Source organism: Dermacentor silvarum, chromosome 11 (assembly GCF_013339745.2).
Source record: "Dermacentor silvarum isolate Dsil-2018 chromosome 11, BIME_Dsil_1.4, whole genome shotgun sequence".
Classification (NCBI taxonomy): Eukaryota; Metazoa; Arthropoda; class Arachnida; order Ixodida; family Ixodidae; genus Dermacentor; species Dermacentor silvarum.
In genome coordinates, this window is record NC_051164.1 from 48006933 (window position 1) to 48025462 (window position 18530).

General features: G+C 47.0%; 1 protein-coding gene across 1 annotated transcript; it reads left to right on the plus strand.

The window, feature by feature from the left end:
• The first annotated feature begins 6819 nt into the window (after positions 1-6819).
• On the plus strand, positions 6820-12196 carry LOC119434148 (isocitrate dehydrogenase [NAD] subunit gamma, mitochondrial). The gene is made up of 3 exons (XM_037701471.2): positions 6820-7230; positions 10015-10311; positions 11487-12196. Exons 1-3 carry the CDS (start codon positions 6976-6978, stop codon positions 12111-12113), a joined length of 1179 nt encoding a protein of 392 aa, XP_037557399.1. The 5' UTR covers positions 6820-6975; the 3' UTR covers positions 12114-12196.
• Positions 12197-18530: the final 6334 nt, after the last annotated feature.

The following is an 18530-nucleotide window of genomic DNA, read 5'->3' on the forward strand; positions in this document are numbered from 1 at the left end:
GCGAGCTTTAGACCACTCTTCAATGTGTTCGGCTGGGCTTCCGGTCACGCACTTACTATCGGCCGCAAAGATTGCGGCATGGCCCCCTCTGAAAGAAGTGAATTTCTTTGCGGCGTATATACGGGGTAGTCCGACTATTCAAAGGCGCAAAGGGTTTTTATGCCAAATGTTGTTTCCGCAAGGGAGACAGGTTCAAACGGCTGTTCAGACTAAAACCACTGGATCGTTCACGCTCAAATGTTGCACAGATGCGGCATCTCGGGGTGCGTGTGCTTATTAACCATGTTTATATGCAATAATTGCCTGTTTCGTCCGGAATGAGTTAGAAGTGCGTGACCTGTACGGTGATTCCGAGAAAGGGGAGGGGGGTGGGGGGTTACACTTCTTACAGCGAAGCTGTTTGTGGCTAGGGTGCCGTGCGTTTTTGTTCTGCGTCAACAGAAATATGGACCGATCCTGGTGACAGTGCAGAAAGGGTGCAAGCGAAATTGCACATACCCCTGTGGACTCCGGGTAGTGGGCTCCGGGACCTGTACCGCGCCCTTGAACTACTCTTGTCACACCTAGGACCCAAAGAGGTCCCAGGCACAAGGGTAAGAGCAGAGGTGCTTAGAAAAATGTTTGTTACATTTTTTTCAACAAGAGCTGTTAATAAATCCCACAAGGCACTTGAGTTTTGGTGTTAGTTTTGGAGCAGGCATGAAGGTGCGTGTTCGTTTAGCGTTTGTTAAATATCTGTCGGAAGTATTTGGGCCGGCATGGAGGCGTGTGTCAGTGTAGTGTGTGACTGCCCAGGAAAGTTTATTCACTTGGCGGCGATGCGCTCTGCGTAGACGTCGCGAGAGGCTCCGATGGTCTCGCTGACTACGATCGGATCTTAGTCCAACAGGCCGACCCGCGTCGGCCAGTTCTATGTTCGCACAGCCCTTCTCTTTGTCGGCGTTCCAAGCGCTAGTGTATCCAGTTTCCTTTCCTTCTGTTCTCCCGTGGCGGCGCTGCCGTCGAAACATCACGCATGTCTGGTTTACTCCGGCTCCTCGGGGCAGTGGTCCCGTCGCCCACGCGAATGCATATAAAAAAAAAACAGAAAGACAAATTCCCGTTCTCGATTTTGAATTTCAGTTTACTTCTGTCGTCGTAATGGGGAGGCCGTGTATAGTCCGGAGGCCCGAGGTGCAACGCGCCTACGAAGAGCGACGGCCCGCATGCGCTTGGCGTTTTGTGCATAGAGCAGAAGCGCACCTAGCTGAAAAGACAAACTATTTTTATTACTATTGATTATTTAATGATTGATACTGTCAACCCCCTATGGATCATTACAGAAGTGGAATAAATACAGAAACAACGTACAAAGTGTTACATTCCTTGCCAGGTAGTGGAACATCGTACATCAATGTTGATTTTCTAGGTGCAAGAATATTCTAACAGATGAAAACTTACTGAAAACAGCAGTTACTAGGTATACAAGATCACAGAAGTGTGTTGCACACAAAGGCACACAAAGTGGCCTACAAAGGTGATGCATAGCACATAGAAATACATACAAAGTGTCACAGACCCTAGCAAAAGTAACATGCGGTATGAAGTTGGAACATTGCACCATGTTGGCAGCGATGTAGGATATTGAAATCAGCGAGGTATACGGATACTATTTGGAGAAAATATGCTCTAGTAATTTGGCACATATAAAATATGTAGACTTAACTTTTTCTGAAATTCACCTATTCATGCTATTCATGATAGTTTCACTATAGTGTCTGGTAGCCCGTTCCATTCATTAATAGCCCTAGAAAAAAAAACTAAATTTAAAACAATCAATAAATATAGAGGGAGGGGGAATGTACACACTGTATCTGTGCCTAAAATAGGTGTCTGGTTGGATGATAAAGCAATCGTTTTTATTTGTGCTTACGAGATATCATGAATGACAAGAAAGAGAAATTTTTGTCTTTCGATGGAAGTTCTAGATTGTACAGAGGGTAGATTGGCAATTTGTTAAGTTCTGAGGTGAAGTCATGCCGCCGATACTTATTATAAAAAAAAACCTTAAAGCGCGGCGTTGAATTTTATTAGGTTAAATTTATTTGTTACCGTGTAAGGGTCCCATATTATTTGGCGTACTCCTAAGATGCGTCTAATTAACGTTTTGTATGCCAGAAGGCTTATTTCAGGAGTTGCGCTGTCAATGCGTCTTCTTAAGGGCCATAGTGCATTGCGTGCCTTGGCATACATCATTAATATGAACGTTCCATCTTAAGTCGGACGCAATAGTAACACCAAGATGTTTATGAGCGGAAACCCTTGTTAAGGAAACGTTGTCAATCGAATATGTATTAAACAGAGCTTTCTTTTTTCTCGTAACCGTCATGACAACAGTTTTCTTTTAATACCATTTGCCATGTGTCACACCCAGGTTTTATCTTTTGCAAGTTTAATTCAAGAAGAGTCTCGTCATCGGGATTTTCTACCTTGTTATACAAGACACAATCATCTGCGAACAGCCGAATGGGTACTGTGATGTTATTGGGCATATCATTAATGAAAATTAAAAAGAGCAGTGGACCCAATACGCGGGATCAGAGCGACAGTCTTCAAGCACAACATGCTGTTCTCTGTTGGAAAGATAGGATGAAAACCATTTAGTGATCACCGTATTTTTGAAAACTTTATCAATCTTTAGGAGCAATTTAGGATGGGAAACTTTATCGAGGGCTTTGGCGAAGTCAAGGAATATTATGTCTACTTGTTTGCGTTCGTTCAAGGCACTTGCGAGGTCATGTGTTAATTCAACCAACTGAGTTATTGTCGAGTGCTGCTTACAGAAACCATGTTGGCAGCGATCTAGGATATTGAAATCAGCTAAGTATACGAATAATTGTTTGGAGACAATATGCTCTACTAATTTGGAACATGTAGTAATTAATGAAATAGGTCTATAGTTACTAACGTCCAGCTTATTACCACTTTTGTGAATAGGGACAATTTTCGCACATTTCCAAGCATATGGGAAGCTGCCAGCAAAAATTGAAGACTGATAGATAACTGTAAGATATTTAGTGGTCCACTCCGCATATTTATACAAAAACTCATTAGGAATGTCATCGGGTCCTGGACTCTTTTTGCTATCAATGGTCAATATGCGATTTAATACACTCTGTTCATTTATTTCAATGTCCTTCATAGGGGGTTGATTGGGAACTTCGTAAAAATTAGGTGTGGAGTCAATACCTTTAGTATAAATGGTAGAAAAAAATGTGTTAAGGGACTGAGCTCTATATAAAGTATTATCCTTACAGTCAGTGCAAGGCGAAGGGTTGACGTATCTCCAGAATTTACTAGGAGCATTTTTGATGAATGATACCAAGGTAGTGTTGGAGAAGTTAGATTTTGAATCTTTTTTTAAGTTGCTTAAATTCCTGGCTCATATTCTTGATAGCATTAATGGTATGTGGGCTACCAGACTGTGCAAGCACCGGACGCCTTCGCTTTAATCTTCTTTTTGCATGAATAATGTCTCTATATTTCTTTTTCTAGTGTTCTTAGGACAAGGCTGAACACAACAATGTATGTAATGTTGAACCACGTTAGAAATGTGATCCCAGAATTTGTCAACGCTCTCACCAGAACGGTACATAGTAATGAAGTCATCAAATGATGAGATAATGTGATCTAGTATGCATACATCATTAGCGTCTTTAAAATTCGCAATAAACTTTGGCAAGCGGTCCTCTGAGATCCATGGATCAAGCCTAAAACATGTGATAACCACTTTGTGGTCAGACATTCTATTCTTAATCCAGCAACTAGAAAGATAGGATTGTAATTGCTCAGAAAGAAATAGAAGATCTAGGATTGGGGAAGTATCCGCACACACCCTGGTATGTTCTGAGACAGTCTGGGATAAATTAAAGCAGAAGGCCAAATTAAGCAGTTCTTCACAGGACCGAGGTTCAGATGAGCCAGGATCCACCGTTACGCAATTAAATCCAGGTAAATTAAAGTCGCCAATCAAGCATATATTATCTGTGTGGCAAAAACTTGGTTCCATAAACGCTCTCATGTTTCCCCATTACGCTGTCGGTTGAGCTGGGGGGGGGGGGGTCTGTAACACACACGCAAAGTGAACGGTTTGCAAGCTTTACGTTAATCCACAGAGCTTTGATATCTCTGGAAGCCAGCAAAACTGTGTACGTAACAGAATTTTTCGCAAGTAATCCTACGCCCCCTCCTCTGCTGCATCGGTACTTTCTCAAAGCAGTGTAACCGCAGGGAGTAACCTCAGCGTCAGAAATGTCCTTGCGGAGCCACGTTTTCGTAATGCCAACAATTTTTGGCTCATGCTCGAGTAGGATACTTTCTAACGCATCTTATTGATTCAGTATGCTGCGGGCGTTAAGATTTGTGATCTTGAAACATACAAGGTCGTTTGGTTGAGGTCACGCATCCCTGCTCATTGCAGGATCCGAGCACGCGTACAGTCTATGATTTACGTCATCCCAAGTGTATACGGTGTTATTAATTTTTATCTTATCAAAGATGAGCTTTACTCTAGCGCCCCTCTTTTTTTCATCGAGTGCTGAGTTCCACAGGTTTTTTCGTGCGCTATCAACTCTCGTAGAGAAATCCTCCTGGACGTTGAAATTGATTAGTACCTTCTTTTTTTTCCTGAAATGAGCAAAGCACGAAATTACCGGCCTGTTTCTTCCGTTCATCTTCTTACCAAGCCTGTGGATACGTTCGAACGAGTTCTACTTCACTTTCAGTATTTGCTCAAAAATGTCAGAATTTACTTTGCGCATGAGATATTCGTCTGTTTCTTTGTCCTCTTCCGCTATACCCCTAATTGTAAGGTTATTTCGCCTTGAGCGGTTTTCTAAATCATCAAACAATTCTTTTTTTTAATTATGGGGTTCTACGTGCCAAAACCACGATCGGATTATGAGGCACGCCGTAGTGGGCGGACTCCGGAATAATTTGGACCACCTGGGGTTCTTTAACGTGCACATAAATTTAAGTACACGGGTGTTTTTGCAATTCGCCCCGTCGAAATGCGGCCGCTGATCAATTCTTTTAGCCAACTGGCCCATCTCACCGTCAAATTTACTTAGAGCACAGTCAAGCACCGAAAGTTGCTTATGAACATCGTCTAAGGAATTAAGGTTTTTTTTTTTAATAACTCGAAGGGTGTGATGTCAACCTGCGAGAGTAAAGCCTTTGATAATGCCTGCTTATCTCTAATTTCCGTCACTTTCTCAAGTAGTTCTTTTTGAGACAGTAAGATCTACTCAAGCATGTTATCGTTATATCCTGGGTTTTCTTCGATATTCCCGGACAGTTTCAGTAGCAGGCTTATTACGAATAGGCGTTCAGTGATGCAACAACCAAGGGTGCGTGGACACGGCAGCACTAATAAGCAGATGCAATCAATGCAGAAATCATATTTACTTTTACCAACCTACACAAGAAGCGCAGCTTCAGGTGACATAGTCACGGCGGTGCTGCCGTGTCCACTGCCGGTGAATGAAGCCGGCATCCCTTTTAAAGGTGTCGGTCGGGTGATCACGTGGCCATTTGTTGACGTCACTCTGCGAGCAAGGTAGGCGTCACCCGTGTCATCCACGTGCAGTCCGGTCAGTGTGTCTAATGTCGAAAATGCGTTGTTCTTGAAACTCGCGCGCAGTCGCAGTGGAGCGCTGTACCCGTAGAGACGTTGTCCATCAGGTGGAAGAGGGGCGTCCGTGAACGATCTGAGGCAAAGGTAGCCGTAGAACACCTGCACAAGAAGCGGAACTTCAGGTGACATAGTCACGGCAGCGCTGCCGTGTCCACTGTGTGAACAGCCAGCGCTTCGTTCGTTCATTTCTCTTGCCCTATACCCGGTGATGTTACTCTCTGTTTCTTCCGTTACTAGCCAGCAAATTTGACAGACCGCCATTTTTATTGTCAGGTACTTAACGAAAACGTCTGCCCTGCATATTTAACGGGCGGAGGCATGAACCTTCTCGGGGGCTTGCACCACTCTAAAGAAACAAGGCGTAAGCGTGCGTATTAGGGAGCCTGCATCCAAACGGAGAGTTGCATGTACACGCTCCCTACTGCGTACGAACACTCCCTACTCAGCTCTGACCAGCACACACGCACACAGGCACAATGAATGTTGCCACTAAAAAGAGTAAGAAAGTTGAATAGCAATTCAACCTCTAGTCCAAGTCGACTAAATACAATGTCTCCCTGGGCGAATGGGGGTGTCAAGGGGGTGTGCGTGAATCGCATTATTCTGAGAGCACGCTCGAGCGACATTTGATCGACGTCAGCTAGAAGTCGAGTCACCTTCCAGCGTTTTGTCAGCATTCTCAGCATCATCGTCCGTCGTCATCATCAACATCGCGTCATCATCGTCATCAATCATGATAATCAGTTAGACAAATTTTTAAACTGCGCTATGTTTATTATCGGTCCACGAAAGCGGCTAGAGTCTAGAGACAGATATACCCGATAGGAAAACGGGTGATAACTCGCCAAATAGGACACTGTCTCCAGAAAGGTACACCGAGACTACTACGCCGAGACGCCAAGGGCGTCTGCGCTCGATCTTTTTGTCCGCCTACAGATATATGCCACAAGTTCAAAAGTGTTGCCGTATGTACACATTGAGGCAATCTCGAGCACCAATTTGAGTTGATCAAACTACTTCTCAGTGAGTACTGCAAGCAAACGGCGCGGCGGCAAAACACGTGAGCCCGGGGCACGCGCTTCCAACGAGCCAGAGCTGGCGCCTGACGGCGACGCTTCCAAGCGTTCCCATTCGAGACTCGGAACGCGACAGAGACGCCGCCTTATTACATTACGCAATGGGCCACGCAGTTCTGTGGTGAGCGCGTTCGCGTTACGAAAGCGGCCGGCGTATTGACGGGCGAGACGCGAGGGAAAAGGAAGACGACGCCGGGAATAGAACGAACGACCGGACGCGCGGAGATGGCGATGTCCTGCTTGCAAAGACTCCGCGTGTCGTCGTCGGCGGCGGCCTGTCGACGACTCCTGCTAGCCGCCGGCGTCGACTGCGACCCCGAGCAGCATGGACTGCGGTCATCGACGACGCCGTGTGTCGCGTCGAAGCGCTCGTACAAGATGACCAAGTACGGGGGCCGGTACTTCGTGACCATGCTGCCCGGTCACGGAATCGGGCCCGAGATGATGAACCACGTCGAGACCATCTTCTTCCACGGAAAGGTCGGTGATGCTCGGAGACTTCCTTCTTGTCAAAAAAAAAGTATGCTGATCGCGCGCACTGTGGGCATCGGTGGACGCGAATGTTCTTTGATGTAGATACTTACTTTAATACTAAATCTCTACACATTATGCGATTCTATATTAATTTAAATAGTATATTACGTTATGCAGAAGAGAGAGCGAGAAACAGGCTTTAAGGATATGCTGGAGATGTTAGCCTGGCTGTTCGCCTGACATGCCTGGCATGTAGATGCCGTGTTATACTTTATGCAAACGCCATGTTGATGTCATGCGTGTGGTGGACATTGCTTGTGTTGAAGCAGTGCGCGAGAATGAGGTTGTTGTAGGTTGTAGCAGCAGCGGAAGCAGCAGCAACATTTTGCCTGGGCTTCGGAAGCTCTCAGAGAGAGAGAGAGAGATTCTGGTTGTGAAGAGGAAGAGTCGCTCCTCAAATCCACGCATTAATCTTTCGGAAGCCCTCACGCTAGAATCGGCACGTCGACGACGAGCCCCTTCCCGAGCAAGTTCGCGGCGCCGTTGCTAAAACACAGCCTGCTCCTCGGCGGAACGCACCACCCGCTGTCTTCCCACCCGGACGCCGACACTGATCTGAGGCGATGGAAGCCCGGCGGAGTGCGGGCCAACCCACTTTCCTTCCCTATTCCCTTAACATCACAACCTTGATTGTTTCCTCCCTGCTGCAAACACTTCCTTGATACACACCTTGATTGGTCGCGCGCGACGCGTAGCGACGCGTAGCGACGGGCGCAGCGTTCCCCGCATTCCGCTCTACGCTTGGTGCAGCCGGGTTTATTAGCGTCACACCACCACCACCACCACCACGACCGCCGACACTTGTGAGGCAGCAAGCTTCGCTTGGTAATTCAGCGTTGCATGTAGGCTCCCTAAGAGAAAGTAGAATTGACACCACACAGCTTCTCCTTGAGAAGCTTAGTGTCTGCCTCAGCTGAGGGTCGGCGCTGTGCTCAACTGGTTGCAGAGTTGAAGACATTCGATTCGAGGATCGTTCAAGAATACGAATGTTAGCTCGGTTACCACGAGTGGACTCGTGCAGCGTCCCGACGTGTTTGACGCCCATTCATACGAGAGTGAGATGGTTTGGTCATTGTCGCCTGTTTTGTTTTTGTTTTCTTGTTTGTTTGTGTTTTTTTGTTTTTTTTTTTTTTTTAGAGCGAAGCTGTTATAGGCTAGGTTCCGGGATATCGCGTCCGGCGATGGAAGTAGGTAGATCAACAATTTCAAACGTGCCGGGATGGCGGCGTTTTTACACTTCGGGATCGTAAAACAATTTCAGACGCTGTATTGCGTTCGTTCCATGAGATCGCGTCCGGAAACACACCGGAAGTAGACGCGTCGCGCCAGCTTGTGGCGTCGTATGGAAACGTCGGGATGGCAGGCGTGTTTAACCTTCTGGGTTGTAAAAACCTAGTGCACCGCACCACGCTTCTCGCAGGAACTTATGTTTGCTTCTTCATTACATGACGTAGCTCACCCTTGCGGCCACGTGAGCACGTCAGCACTAGCACGCGCGCTGCGATTGGCGTATCCGTCTTTTTTAAAAAAATGTTGTCATCATCTGCCTATATTTATGTCCACTGCATAATGAAGGCCTGCAGTGGACAGTGTAATGCGTAGGATGGATAACCGGTGGACCATTAGAGTTACAGAATGGATACCGAGAAGGGAAGCGCAGTCGAGGACGGCAGAAAAAAACGTCATAGTCTCTCCTATATCATGTGTAGGTTCTTGTTGGCGGTTAAACATGAAAGAATAAATATCTAACAATATAAACAACGCGATGAATGAAATGTGTGCGTGTGCGTGCGTGCGTGCGTGCCTGCGTGCCTGCGTTGAATGCATATGCGTCCAAGATATGACCCCGTTAATTGCCAGGCTTCATTTCATTTGTAACATGTTATCTAACATTAGTATTTAATATTTCTCTTAGAAATCCTCGTTAATCAACAAATGCAGTTGTGACTGATGTAATGCCTGATTCTTCCACATGAAGAGACCAAACTGCGCTACCAACCATAGACGAATTCTAAAGAACCTATTGGAATCACAAGAGAACTACTGGTATACCCATAGTGTAGTGCTGTTAGACAAATTCAATACATGTACAAAAATATATTTATCGCGCTGTTTTGTGAGGATACCATCAGGCAGCTTCGAGGTGCCTTAGCCGCTTTTTCACTTGGGTAATTTCCCCCAATAAAAAATAATTAGAAGCAATTGATTGATTGATTGGTTGGTTGGTTGGTTGGTTGGTTGGTTGATTGATTGATTGATTGATTGATTGATTGATTGATTGATTGGTTGATTGATTGATTGATTGATTGATTGATTGATTGATTGATTGATTGATTGATTGATTGATTGATTGATTGATTGATTGATTGATTGATTGATTGATTGATTGATTGATTGGGATCAGTGCATCAAGCTGGACGAGCAGGTAGCATCTTCGAAAACGAACATCACGAAACAGATGCACAGACGAAGATCCAGAACTAAATGTTTGCGCTCGAGTTCCTTGCATATCTGGCATGCACCAAGTGGCTTTGTTTGATCGTGTCAGCGCAATAAAGCATTTATACTGGTGAGTCAACGCTCGCGTTGTCTGAATATGTGTCCGTCGTCTGGGGGGGTGTCGCGCTGTTCGTTTTCGAAGACTATCGATTTGGCCGCTGAACGTCTAGAAACAACGTGCTCGCCTATGAATCGTGCATTTTGGACGACTACCTCCCGCCTCGTCAACAGGTGCCGGTGGACTTCGAGAAGGTGATCGTGGCCACGGACTCTGAGGACGCGGCGTCCATGGACTACGCCATCACGTCCATCCGGCGCACGGGCGTCGCCATCAAGGGCAACGTGGAGACGCGCTCGTACAGCCCGAGCGTGGAGCCGCGCAACCTGATGCTGCGCAACCGACTGGACTTGTACGTGAACGTGGTGCACTGCCGCAACCACCCGGCCATCAAGACGCGACACCCGAACGTCGACGTGGCCATCATACGCCAGAACACCGAGGGAGAGTACAGTTGCCTCGAGCACGAGGTCAGCACGCCGGGAAACATTATAGCAACTAGAACACTGATTACGGCTATAGTGATGTCTCCATACTGTGCTAGTCTCGGAATTGCGTGTGAAGAGGCTTGGTTTGTTGAGAACTTCCGCCTTCGAAGCCGCTACTTTGAGTACAGCACGGTTATTAAACAATATTGTTATGGTGCATTTGGACAGGACCATGCGCGCAAGAGAGAGACGAAGTGGAAGTTGTAGACTAACTACTCGAGCTGCGACCTTTGTACCAGCCTGCGCATTTACCACTAACTTTTCCCCGTGTAAATAGTTGTATATACGTTTCTGTATCGGGCCTTCCTCTTCTTAACAATATCTTGATTAGTTATTGTTTGAGTTATGTGCTTATACAAGTAGTCAGCTCACAATTTCTGATCTGATTTCTGAATTATGAGTTTTGAAAAGTAAATGATTAATTCGCACATTCTCGGCAGTCCTCACGCAAATAACTATAGTATTAAAATGCATACATGCAGCATGAAAATGATACACAAGAATCATTTCAATGATGAATACCCCGCGCTTTCGCCGAACGCATGCAACGCAGTAAAGAACCAGCGACTCGATGCAGTTCCCCTTTGTATTGAATCTTTCACCCGTTTCGAAGACCCGGTGGCTCGGCCATATCCTCGTCGCACATAGGTCATCATGTTCGGTTTGCGGGTGTGTGTGTGTAAGCAGAGAGGAGTTCGACCGACGGCCACAGCTGTAATTGGACAATTAAGGGGCACCCAGAGACAACGTCCACAAATATCTATAGGCCCCTTTCGAGATTTGAACCTCCACAAGCAGCCAACCACCATGCCCGGGGACATATCTGCCCATTCGAAAAACCAGCGGGTTTCCGGCGACACTGAGATTGAAACCCAGGACGTCCCGCTTACGAGGCGGATGCTCAACCACTATGCCGCCGCATACAACTCACGACTGAGAAAGATCGATCTTATAATTCGGATTCTGCTCTACCTGTTTTCAGTGCCCAAGATTCACGGCAATGGCGTACATCAAAACTTATGCAGTGATTATACCAATAATAGAAATATTCACTAAATTCCCCGAGTTACTCTTGAGTTTCATTATTCCGCCAGGGCACAGGTCCCAAAATGTCTTTCAGCACTGCGTATTTATTTATTTTTTCTGAACATGCGCAGGTGACCCGGGGCGTGGTGCAAAGCATCAAGGTCATCACTCACACCAAGAGCGAGCAGATCGCTCGCTACGGCTTCGAGTACGCGCGCTCCCGCCGTCGCAAGAAGGTCACCGTGGTGCACAAGGCCAACATCATGAAGTTCTCGGACGGCCTGTTCCTGGAGACATGCCGCCAGGTGGCGCGCGACTACCCAGACATCGAGATGAACGACATGATCGTCGACAACTGCGCCATGCAGCTCGTCTCGAACCCGTCCCAGTTCGACGTCGTGCTCGTCCCGAACCTGTACGGCAACATCGTCGTCAACCTGACGTGCGGCCTGGTCGGCGGCGCGGGCGTCACCTCGGGCCGCAACTACGGCGACGAGTTCGCCGTCTTCGAGACGGCCACCAGGAACACGGGCACGCCGCTGGTCGGCAAGAACCTGGCCAACCCGGTGGCCACGCTGTACGCGGCCGTGGACATGCTCAAGCACCTGGGGCTCATGAGCCACGCGTACGTCATCCGGGACGCCATCCTCAAGACGATCAACGTGCACAAAGTGCACACGCGGGACATCGGCGGCTCGGCTACCACCACCGACGTCGTGGAGAGCATCGTCGAGGAAGTGCGCAAGAACACCCGGTAGATGAACAGTGCCGGGCGATGACCCGCGTGCGAAAGCATTAAAATACCGTCAATTACCTACGTTCTTCTTTCCCGGTGTTAGAATAGCCACCAGGATGTCAATGGGTAGTGGCGCGACTCGAGGGCAGAAGGTCTGGCGCTGAAGTGGATCCGTGCAGCGATGGAGCAGGAGGTAACAATAGAGCTGAGCGCGTTATTTGCAAATCGAGAGCTAACACCGAACACCAAATGTACCGGCCTGTCGTAGCAGTCGCAATGTCGTTGGGAGGAGGAGGAGGAAGGCAGAAAGTGTGCTGGACCAGACACGTCTAAAACACGCCTTGACACCGTCTCTAGCAGAGGATAACCGGCTAGGGAGAGAGCACTGGCACAAGAGCTGCGTGTGCTGACATGCCGAAAGCTCGGCGGGTAAGCACCCATTTCGGGAGGTCATGCCTGGTGTCCAGCGGGGAAGCCCAACGTGGGTAAGTTTTCATTGGTGCGGATTCGTAATAACGAGTATGTTGGGATACGTGGTGATAATGTAGAAAAACGATGTCTACCAAGGCGAAAAAGTGGACGCGCGCTGGCGCCCGTCTTGTAGGTTCAAACCGCCGTTCCTCCCGAGGCGCGGCAAACCCAGGGCGCTCGGGCGCGAGCTGTCGCGCGCCGGCAAACGTACGTGTAGTTTGGCCTTTACTGTTAATAAAGTGTCATGAAAATGGCAAGAGCGATAATCATCTTGTAATGAGCACGCCACCGGTTGGAAAAGAGAACAAGTACGGGAAAGAAATCGGAGAAAATGGAGGATGGTATGGCGAAAGCGGGAGAAGAACATATGCCTTAGTTGAATGCGCTTAAACCGAGTTTGTCGAGCGATAGTACAGTTTTGCTTGATTTGGGAAAGGACACAGACGCTGCTCGGCGCCGTCAGCAGCCACCGCATCTACAACTGCACCACACGACAACACACACACACACGCACATGTTGCTCGGTGCGGCAGCAGCAGCGAGCGAATTGACCTTCTTGCTGCGTCTCGCTTCAACGCGAACTAAGCGTCGAAAGCACAGCGCATACGAAGCTACCAGCACTCGGCGCACTTTGTACACATCGCAGATCGCTTTAAAGATGAGGCCCGTGCGGCCGCGCATTTTGTCCACATCGCAGATCGCTTTAAAGATGAGGCCCGCGCGACCGCGCATTTTGTCCACATCGCGTTCAAGATATGGGCGCCCAGGCGGCGTACGCAGCAACCACCAGTAGTGGCACGCGCTAAGTCCCAGTCTGACCTTTACTGAACTCGAAGGTCAGATTTACGGAACCAGGCGTTTTCTGGGTTTGCACCTGGAGTAGTAGGGCTATCGCTCTAAATGTGCCGCGCAAGGAGCCCCAGGAAAATAAAGGAAAATAAAGCGATGACTAGCACAGTGTTTTCAATTTCGCCGTATAACATAAAATCAAATAGTCTAGAGTTGTGGGTTCTTATGGTTCTGAAACTGCCAGGTGGGTTACGAATTAAGGACGCCTTCGTGGATGCAGGTTCCTTCTAGTAACTTCTGTGGGAAAATCATGGCCGAAACGTTCGTGCAACGCGCCGCTCACTTCGAAATCGTTCGGGCATAGGAGATGCGTCGTTTTGAAAAGGCCGACCGCAGAACAACGCGAAGCTCTTCCTCGTGCTAAGGCACAGCCTGAGAATGAACAGCGTCAACACCACACCGCGAAGCCACACAGAGCTAGACTGGAAGTGTTGTGGGATGTCAGGATGCAGCGACGTGAAAAGGTGAGAAATTATTATTATTGTGACATTATTGGTCATTACTGTGGCACGTACGTAGAGTTCATTCAGAACAGTGACAAAACTTCCTGTGAGATTCGTAAAATAAGCTTGTGAAGCTCTCGGACGCTTGTATAAATACGTTTTTTTTTTACAAATGCAGTAATTAACCTCCCGCATCTTTCGCTACGCGTCAGGCTTAGCACATGGTCCCCATTATTTTGCTATCATCTTTGCTATCGATTGCTATGTTAAAAATATTAAAATATTTTAAATGTTGCTAATTAAAATGTGCAACAATATATGGATAGAAAGGAATATAATTACAACACTTAAAAAAATTTTCCAAAAGTACGTAGTGTACATAATCAGGAATATGCAACAAGGAATAGAATCACATATACGTATGTGTACTCAGTAGGAAACAAATGGTGGCAAACCCATATTACGGTGAATGTCGACTTTAATGCGATTAGCATTTACAAAAACTCCTGCGCTTGTGTAGTTCAAACCCTAGCTGCTCAATTCCTGCGCCTGTGAAGCTGTAATCCTGCTCAAGTTCTGCGCTTGTGTAGTTCAAACCTAGCGCTAATGCAGTTCCACTAACGTGAAACCTGGGGAAGTGCGAAGAATTGATGCGCCGGTGTTTCCCTTATGTTAACTCGCCGTTGGTTTTAACTACACAAGAGCAGTATTTGAGCAGGATTGGAGCTACATTAAGCGCTGCGTTCAAATTCGGCGTCTGTGTAGTTCAAATTCAGCGTTAATGCAGCTCCATACTAACGTGAAACCTGGGGAAGTGCGAAGCTGTGATGCGCCGGTGTTTCCCTTATGTTATGCTTGTGCTATTCTTGCACAAAGGATGAATCGAGCACTTGTGGGGTGGTGGCGCACTCTCTTGCACTGCACCGGTACCAGACTGGCGTTTCGGAAGTGATTTTCAGGAGTTTCCGCTAATTCCCGCATATCCCTGGCTCATACCCACATGTATGCGCCACACGTGACTTTATTATCGTTAATCGTGACCTAACTCAGGAGCATGTGATGTTATAGATGTCATTCCTTATCAATCATGTGAGTCATACATTGGCGCCCTTCCATGCTAATTTCGGTATATACCAAGCGAACGAGACTCGAGTTTTGGGCAGATCTGGTTTTTGTGCGTGGACCACGACGACATGAGATCACGTTAGACGCCAACAGCCCGGGCCCCTAAAGTGCTTCGCACGTACAATGCAGCGACACACCGTATTGCCAACGCCGAAACCTGCATGCGGCCGGGCTCCTTTGACGTGATTCCCGCTGCTTTCCACTGCACACGCTGCACCATCCAGCGGCGTCGCCGTGAAGTCTGCGCATGGCGCGGGATCAATTAGGCCTAGCATGGGTGAAATTTAAAGGATCTTTCTTTTTATTATTGTGGAGCGGCGGATACCCAGTAGTACATACCCAGTAACGCAAGTTGCTGTCAAAGAGGTCCGTTGAGGAGCAGCATGCACCGAGTGGCACATACCCTGTACTTCAAGTCTGCGTCTGACAGGTTCATTGAAGGGCGGTGCATAGCCACTGCCCCATACCGAGTAACCCAATTCGGCGTCAACAAGGTTCGTTGGCGAGCGGCACATACCCTTTGCCGATGCCCTGTGACTCAAGTTGGTTTGGAACCGTGCTACCTCGGCACAGCAGCTCGATGATCTACCCGTCGGACCATAGACTGCCCATATGACCCAAATTGGTGGGAAAACGGTTAGTGGCATAGGCAGATAGACAGTCAGGCCCCGGAAAGTACGTGAGGTACCCTAAGGCTGATAATAGCATTTAAAAAAACTGCAAGAACAGCGCGGAATGACACTGCACAACTTGCGCAGCTTCAACAGCGTTGCCAGCTAAGCATGAAACGGGGTACAGTCATGAAGGTTCGTATATGCATGGATCTTCGAAAGCGGCTCCGTGGGACTCCGACCGCGGTTTGCTCAATCGATGTGCCGGATGTGCCTCATTAACCACGGCCGGTGACAAACATTGCACGCTTCGCTGAAGCCGCGGTCGTGGTCGCGCGGATCAAACTCCGCGTTACAACGTCTGTGCCCGAAGCGAGCGATATGCTTCTGACTGAGTCAGAAACTGCAGCAGAGTTCGCTCGCCAACTTTGGAAAGAGGGTTGCGTACTGGAAACCAGGACCGCGACTTGCTGGAACGGAACTACGGCCTCGAAGCTTAGAGAGAAAGGGAGAGATTCAACTCGATTCGGTTCGCAGTTGCATTCGTTGTCAGTTTTCAAGACACCCATTGTCTTGACGCCACAGGGCCAAAGACTTATGGAAGGCCGAAGAAAAAAAGCATGTACAGTTGCTTGCGTTTTTCGTTGTAACAACTTCAAGAGAGACAGAACAAGATAAAAGTTATAAAGTGGCATTATAAAGGAAACCACAGTTAGTTTACCGATATAAGGTGTGATTTCAAAACTATTTTTATTTCTCGTTAATAGCTTTAATATTAGAAGAGAAATTAAAAAAGGACAAAGTTTCGTTTCTTGAATTTCAAACCGAAACTTCTGTGCAGGTACGTCAGTGTGACGTCATGAATTTCAAAATATTTTTTTTTCTTTTGTATTTCGTTCGTAGTGACTCTGTGAAAGCATTTTGAAAGTTGCCCAGTTCAATCGTTGGCGCCTCTATACAACACAAGGTCCCGCTTTACTGATAAAAAGTTATCTGTTTCCAGGCAGACGTCATCGAAAGCCATGACGTCACGGCTAGCAGGTGCGGGAACTCCAAGGCGGTGTCGCCACCAGCGGCTTGCGTTGTGTCTCTTAATCTAAAACTCTCAGTTGTCAAGCTCTTTAGCTGCTGTTGTAGCAGCAATTCTGTCGTAGATGGCTTTTCGGTGGCCATCTTGAAAATATTCGTCGTTTAATGTTTTCACTGAGCTCTGCTGTGCAGGAGGGCAGGTGATTCGCAGTGATAACAGGCAAGAACACGCCCTGGCGGGAGGAAGGTAAGGACGGGGATTGTAGGAAAATGTTATTTGCTATTAACATGCTGCTGAGTGCAACATCGTGAAGATACAGCGGTACGGCGCTGTCCCATTATGTGTGAATTTTGTTTTACAAACTCTAGGTGCCCCGAATTTTTTCAGCAGGCAAGATTCATCGATGGGCCCATGTTTTCAAAGGTTACGTTGTAAGGATTTTTCTAAAAGGGAAAGTTGGGTGAGTTGGTGGTAATTCATGTTTAGTAAAATAAAAACGCTAAATGGACAAGGACTTAGGCAAATAAGAACAGCTCCAGTGTCGTGTTCTTCTTTGCCTAAGTCCTTGGCCGTTCAGCGCTGTTATTTTCATTGACATAAGGATTGCTGCTCGAAGCAGCGAACCGCGAAGAAGTGTTCTTTTTGCTTGGTTATATGCCTGTTTATGTTGCAAAAATGCTACTCTAATCACCCTCGGGAATCCAAATGAAATTTGTTAGTTTCCTAGCAGAAAGCAACCTACAACTAAATATACACAAGTAGGTCCAAGAGCTCCAGGCAGTAGGGGGACCTCCTGTCAAAGCAGTTACCCCAAAGAGGATTCCAGCTTCTATGAAAACCGCGCCTTTAATTTTCTTATCATTCACATTGATTTCATAAAAAAAAGTTTGTCAATGCGCCATTCTACAATACCGAGGGTGAAAAAAGGCATTTTGACGCGAGAAGGCTTTTTTTTTTTTTCGCATACCAAATGTCTGCTCGCGTAAGAGAAACTTCAACGCTTTCGTTCTAAAATAAAAAAAAAATCAGGAGCTTTACGTGCCAAAACCACAATCTGATTATGAGGCACTCCCATAGTGGGGGACTCTGGATTAATCTCGATCACCTGGGCTTCTTTAACGCGCACCCAATGCACAGTATACGGGCGCTTTTACATTTCGCCTCTATCGAAATGCGGCCGCTGCGAGCGGAATTCGATCCCACACGACGTCTTGCTTAGCAGCCGAATATCAAAGCCACTAAGCACAGCCCCCTTTATACTTTTGCACTAAGCAACCAAGTCGGGTAAGTGTTGCCATTTTAATGATTTTGTCACTAGATTTAGCGACATTTTGGTCTGTTTAGGGACAATTTTTTTTTTTTTTTGTCGACTTCTTCGACCGCCGGCGACTTCTTTTATTGACATGGACGAACAATCGGTGCCATTTTAGCGACTACGAAGTTAGAAACGTTTCTCCGGAAATAGCTTATACAGGACGCACTTTATATTCAATAACTAAAAGTGAGTGGCCCAAATTGGCTCTGCGACCATGATGAAGCAACGGTTGTCTTCACATCGGTTTTGTTGACATTGTGCTTGTGCTCCAGAGTACTCTGGTCCTAACAGGATTCACGATTTGCTCACAAAATGCATTTTTTACATAGTCGATTTGAATGAATATCAAGGTTATTATTTTACAAATATTATTATATTGGTATCATTGCAGAAGCTGCAGGCTGTGCAGTATTACCAAATTCAAATGATTGGTGAACATTCCCAACTGTAACAGAAACAATTTGCAAAAAAAAAAGTGGTCAAATAGATCGACCGTAGAAAGGCGTACATATCGGAGTGGCTATGCTCGTCCATGCAAATCTGAATGCACCGCTTCTGTTTCTACTTTTGCATAAATGAATACTTCTCGAAGCCT

What these genes read in the sequence shown, in the direction of transcription:
- LOC119434148 (XM_037701471.2), top strand. Translation starts at nt 6,976, where the DNA reads ATGGCGATGTCCTGCTTGCAAAGACTCCGCGTGTCGTCGTCGGCGGCG. An exon ending in CCATCTTCTTCCACGGAAAG is followed by an intron (nt 7,231 to 10,014) that starts GTCGGTGATGCT and finishes CCTCGTCAACAG; the next exon opens with GTGCCGGTGGACTTCGAGAA. An exon ending in ACAGTTGCCTCGAGCACGAG is followed by an intron (nt 10,312 to 11,486) that starts GTCAGCACGCCG and finishes GAACATGCGCAG; the next exon opens with GTGACCCGGGGCGTGGTGCA.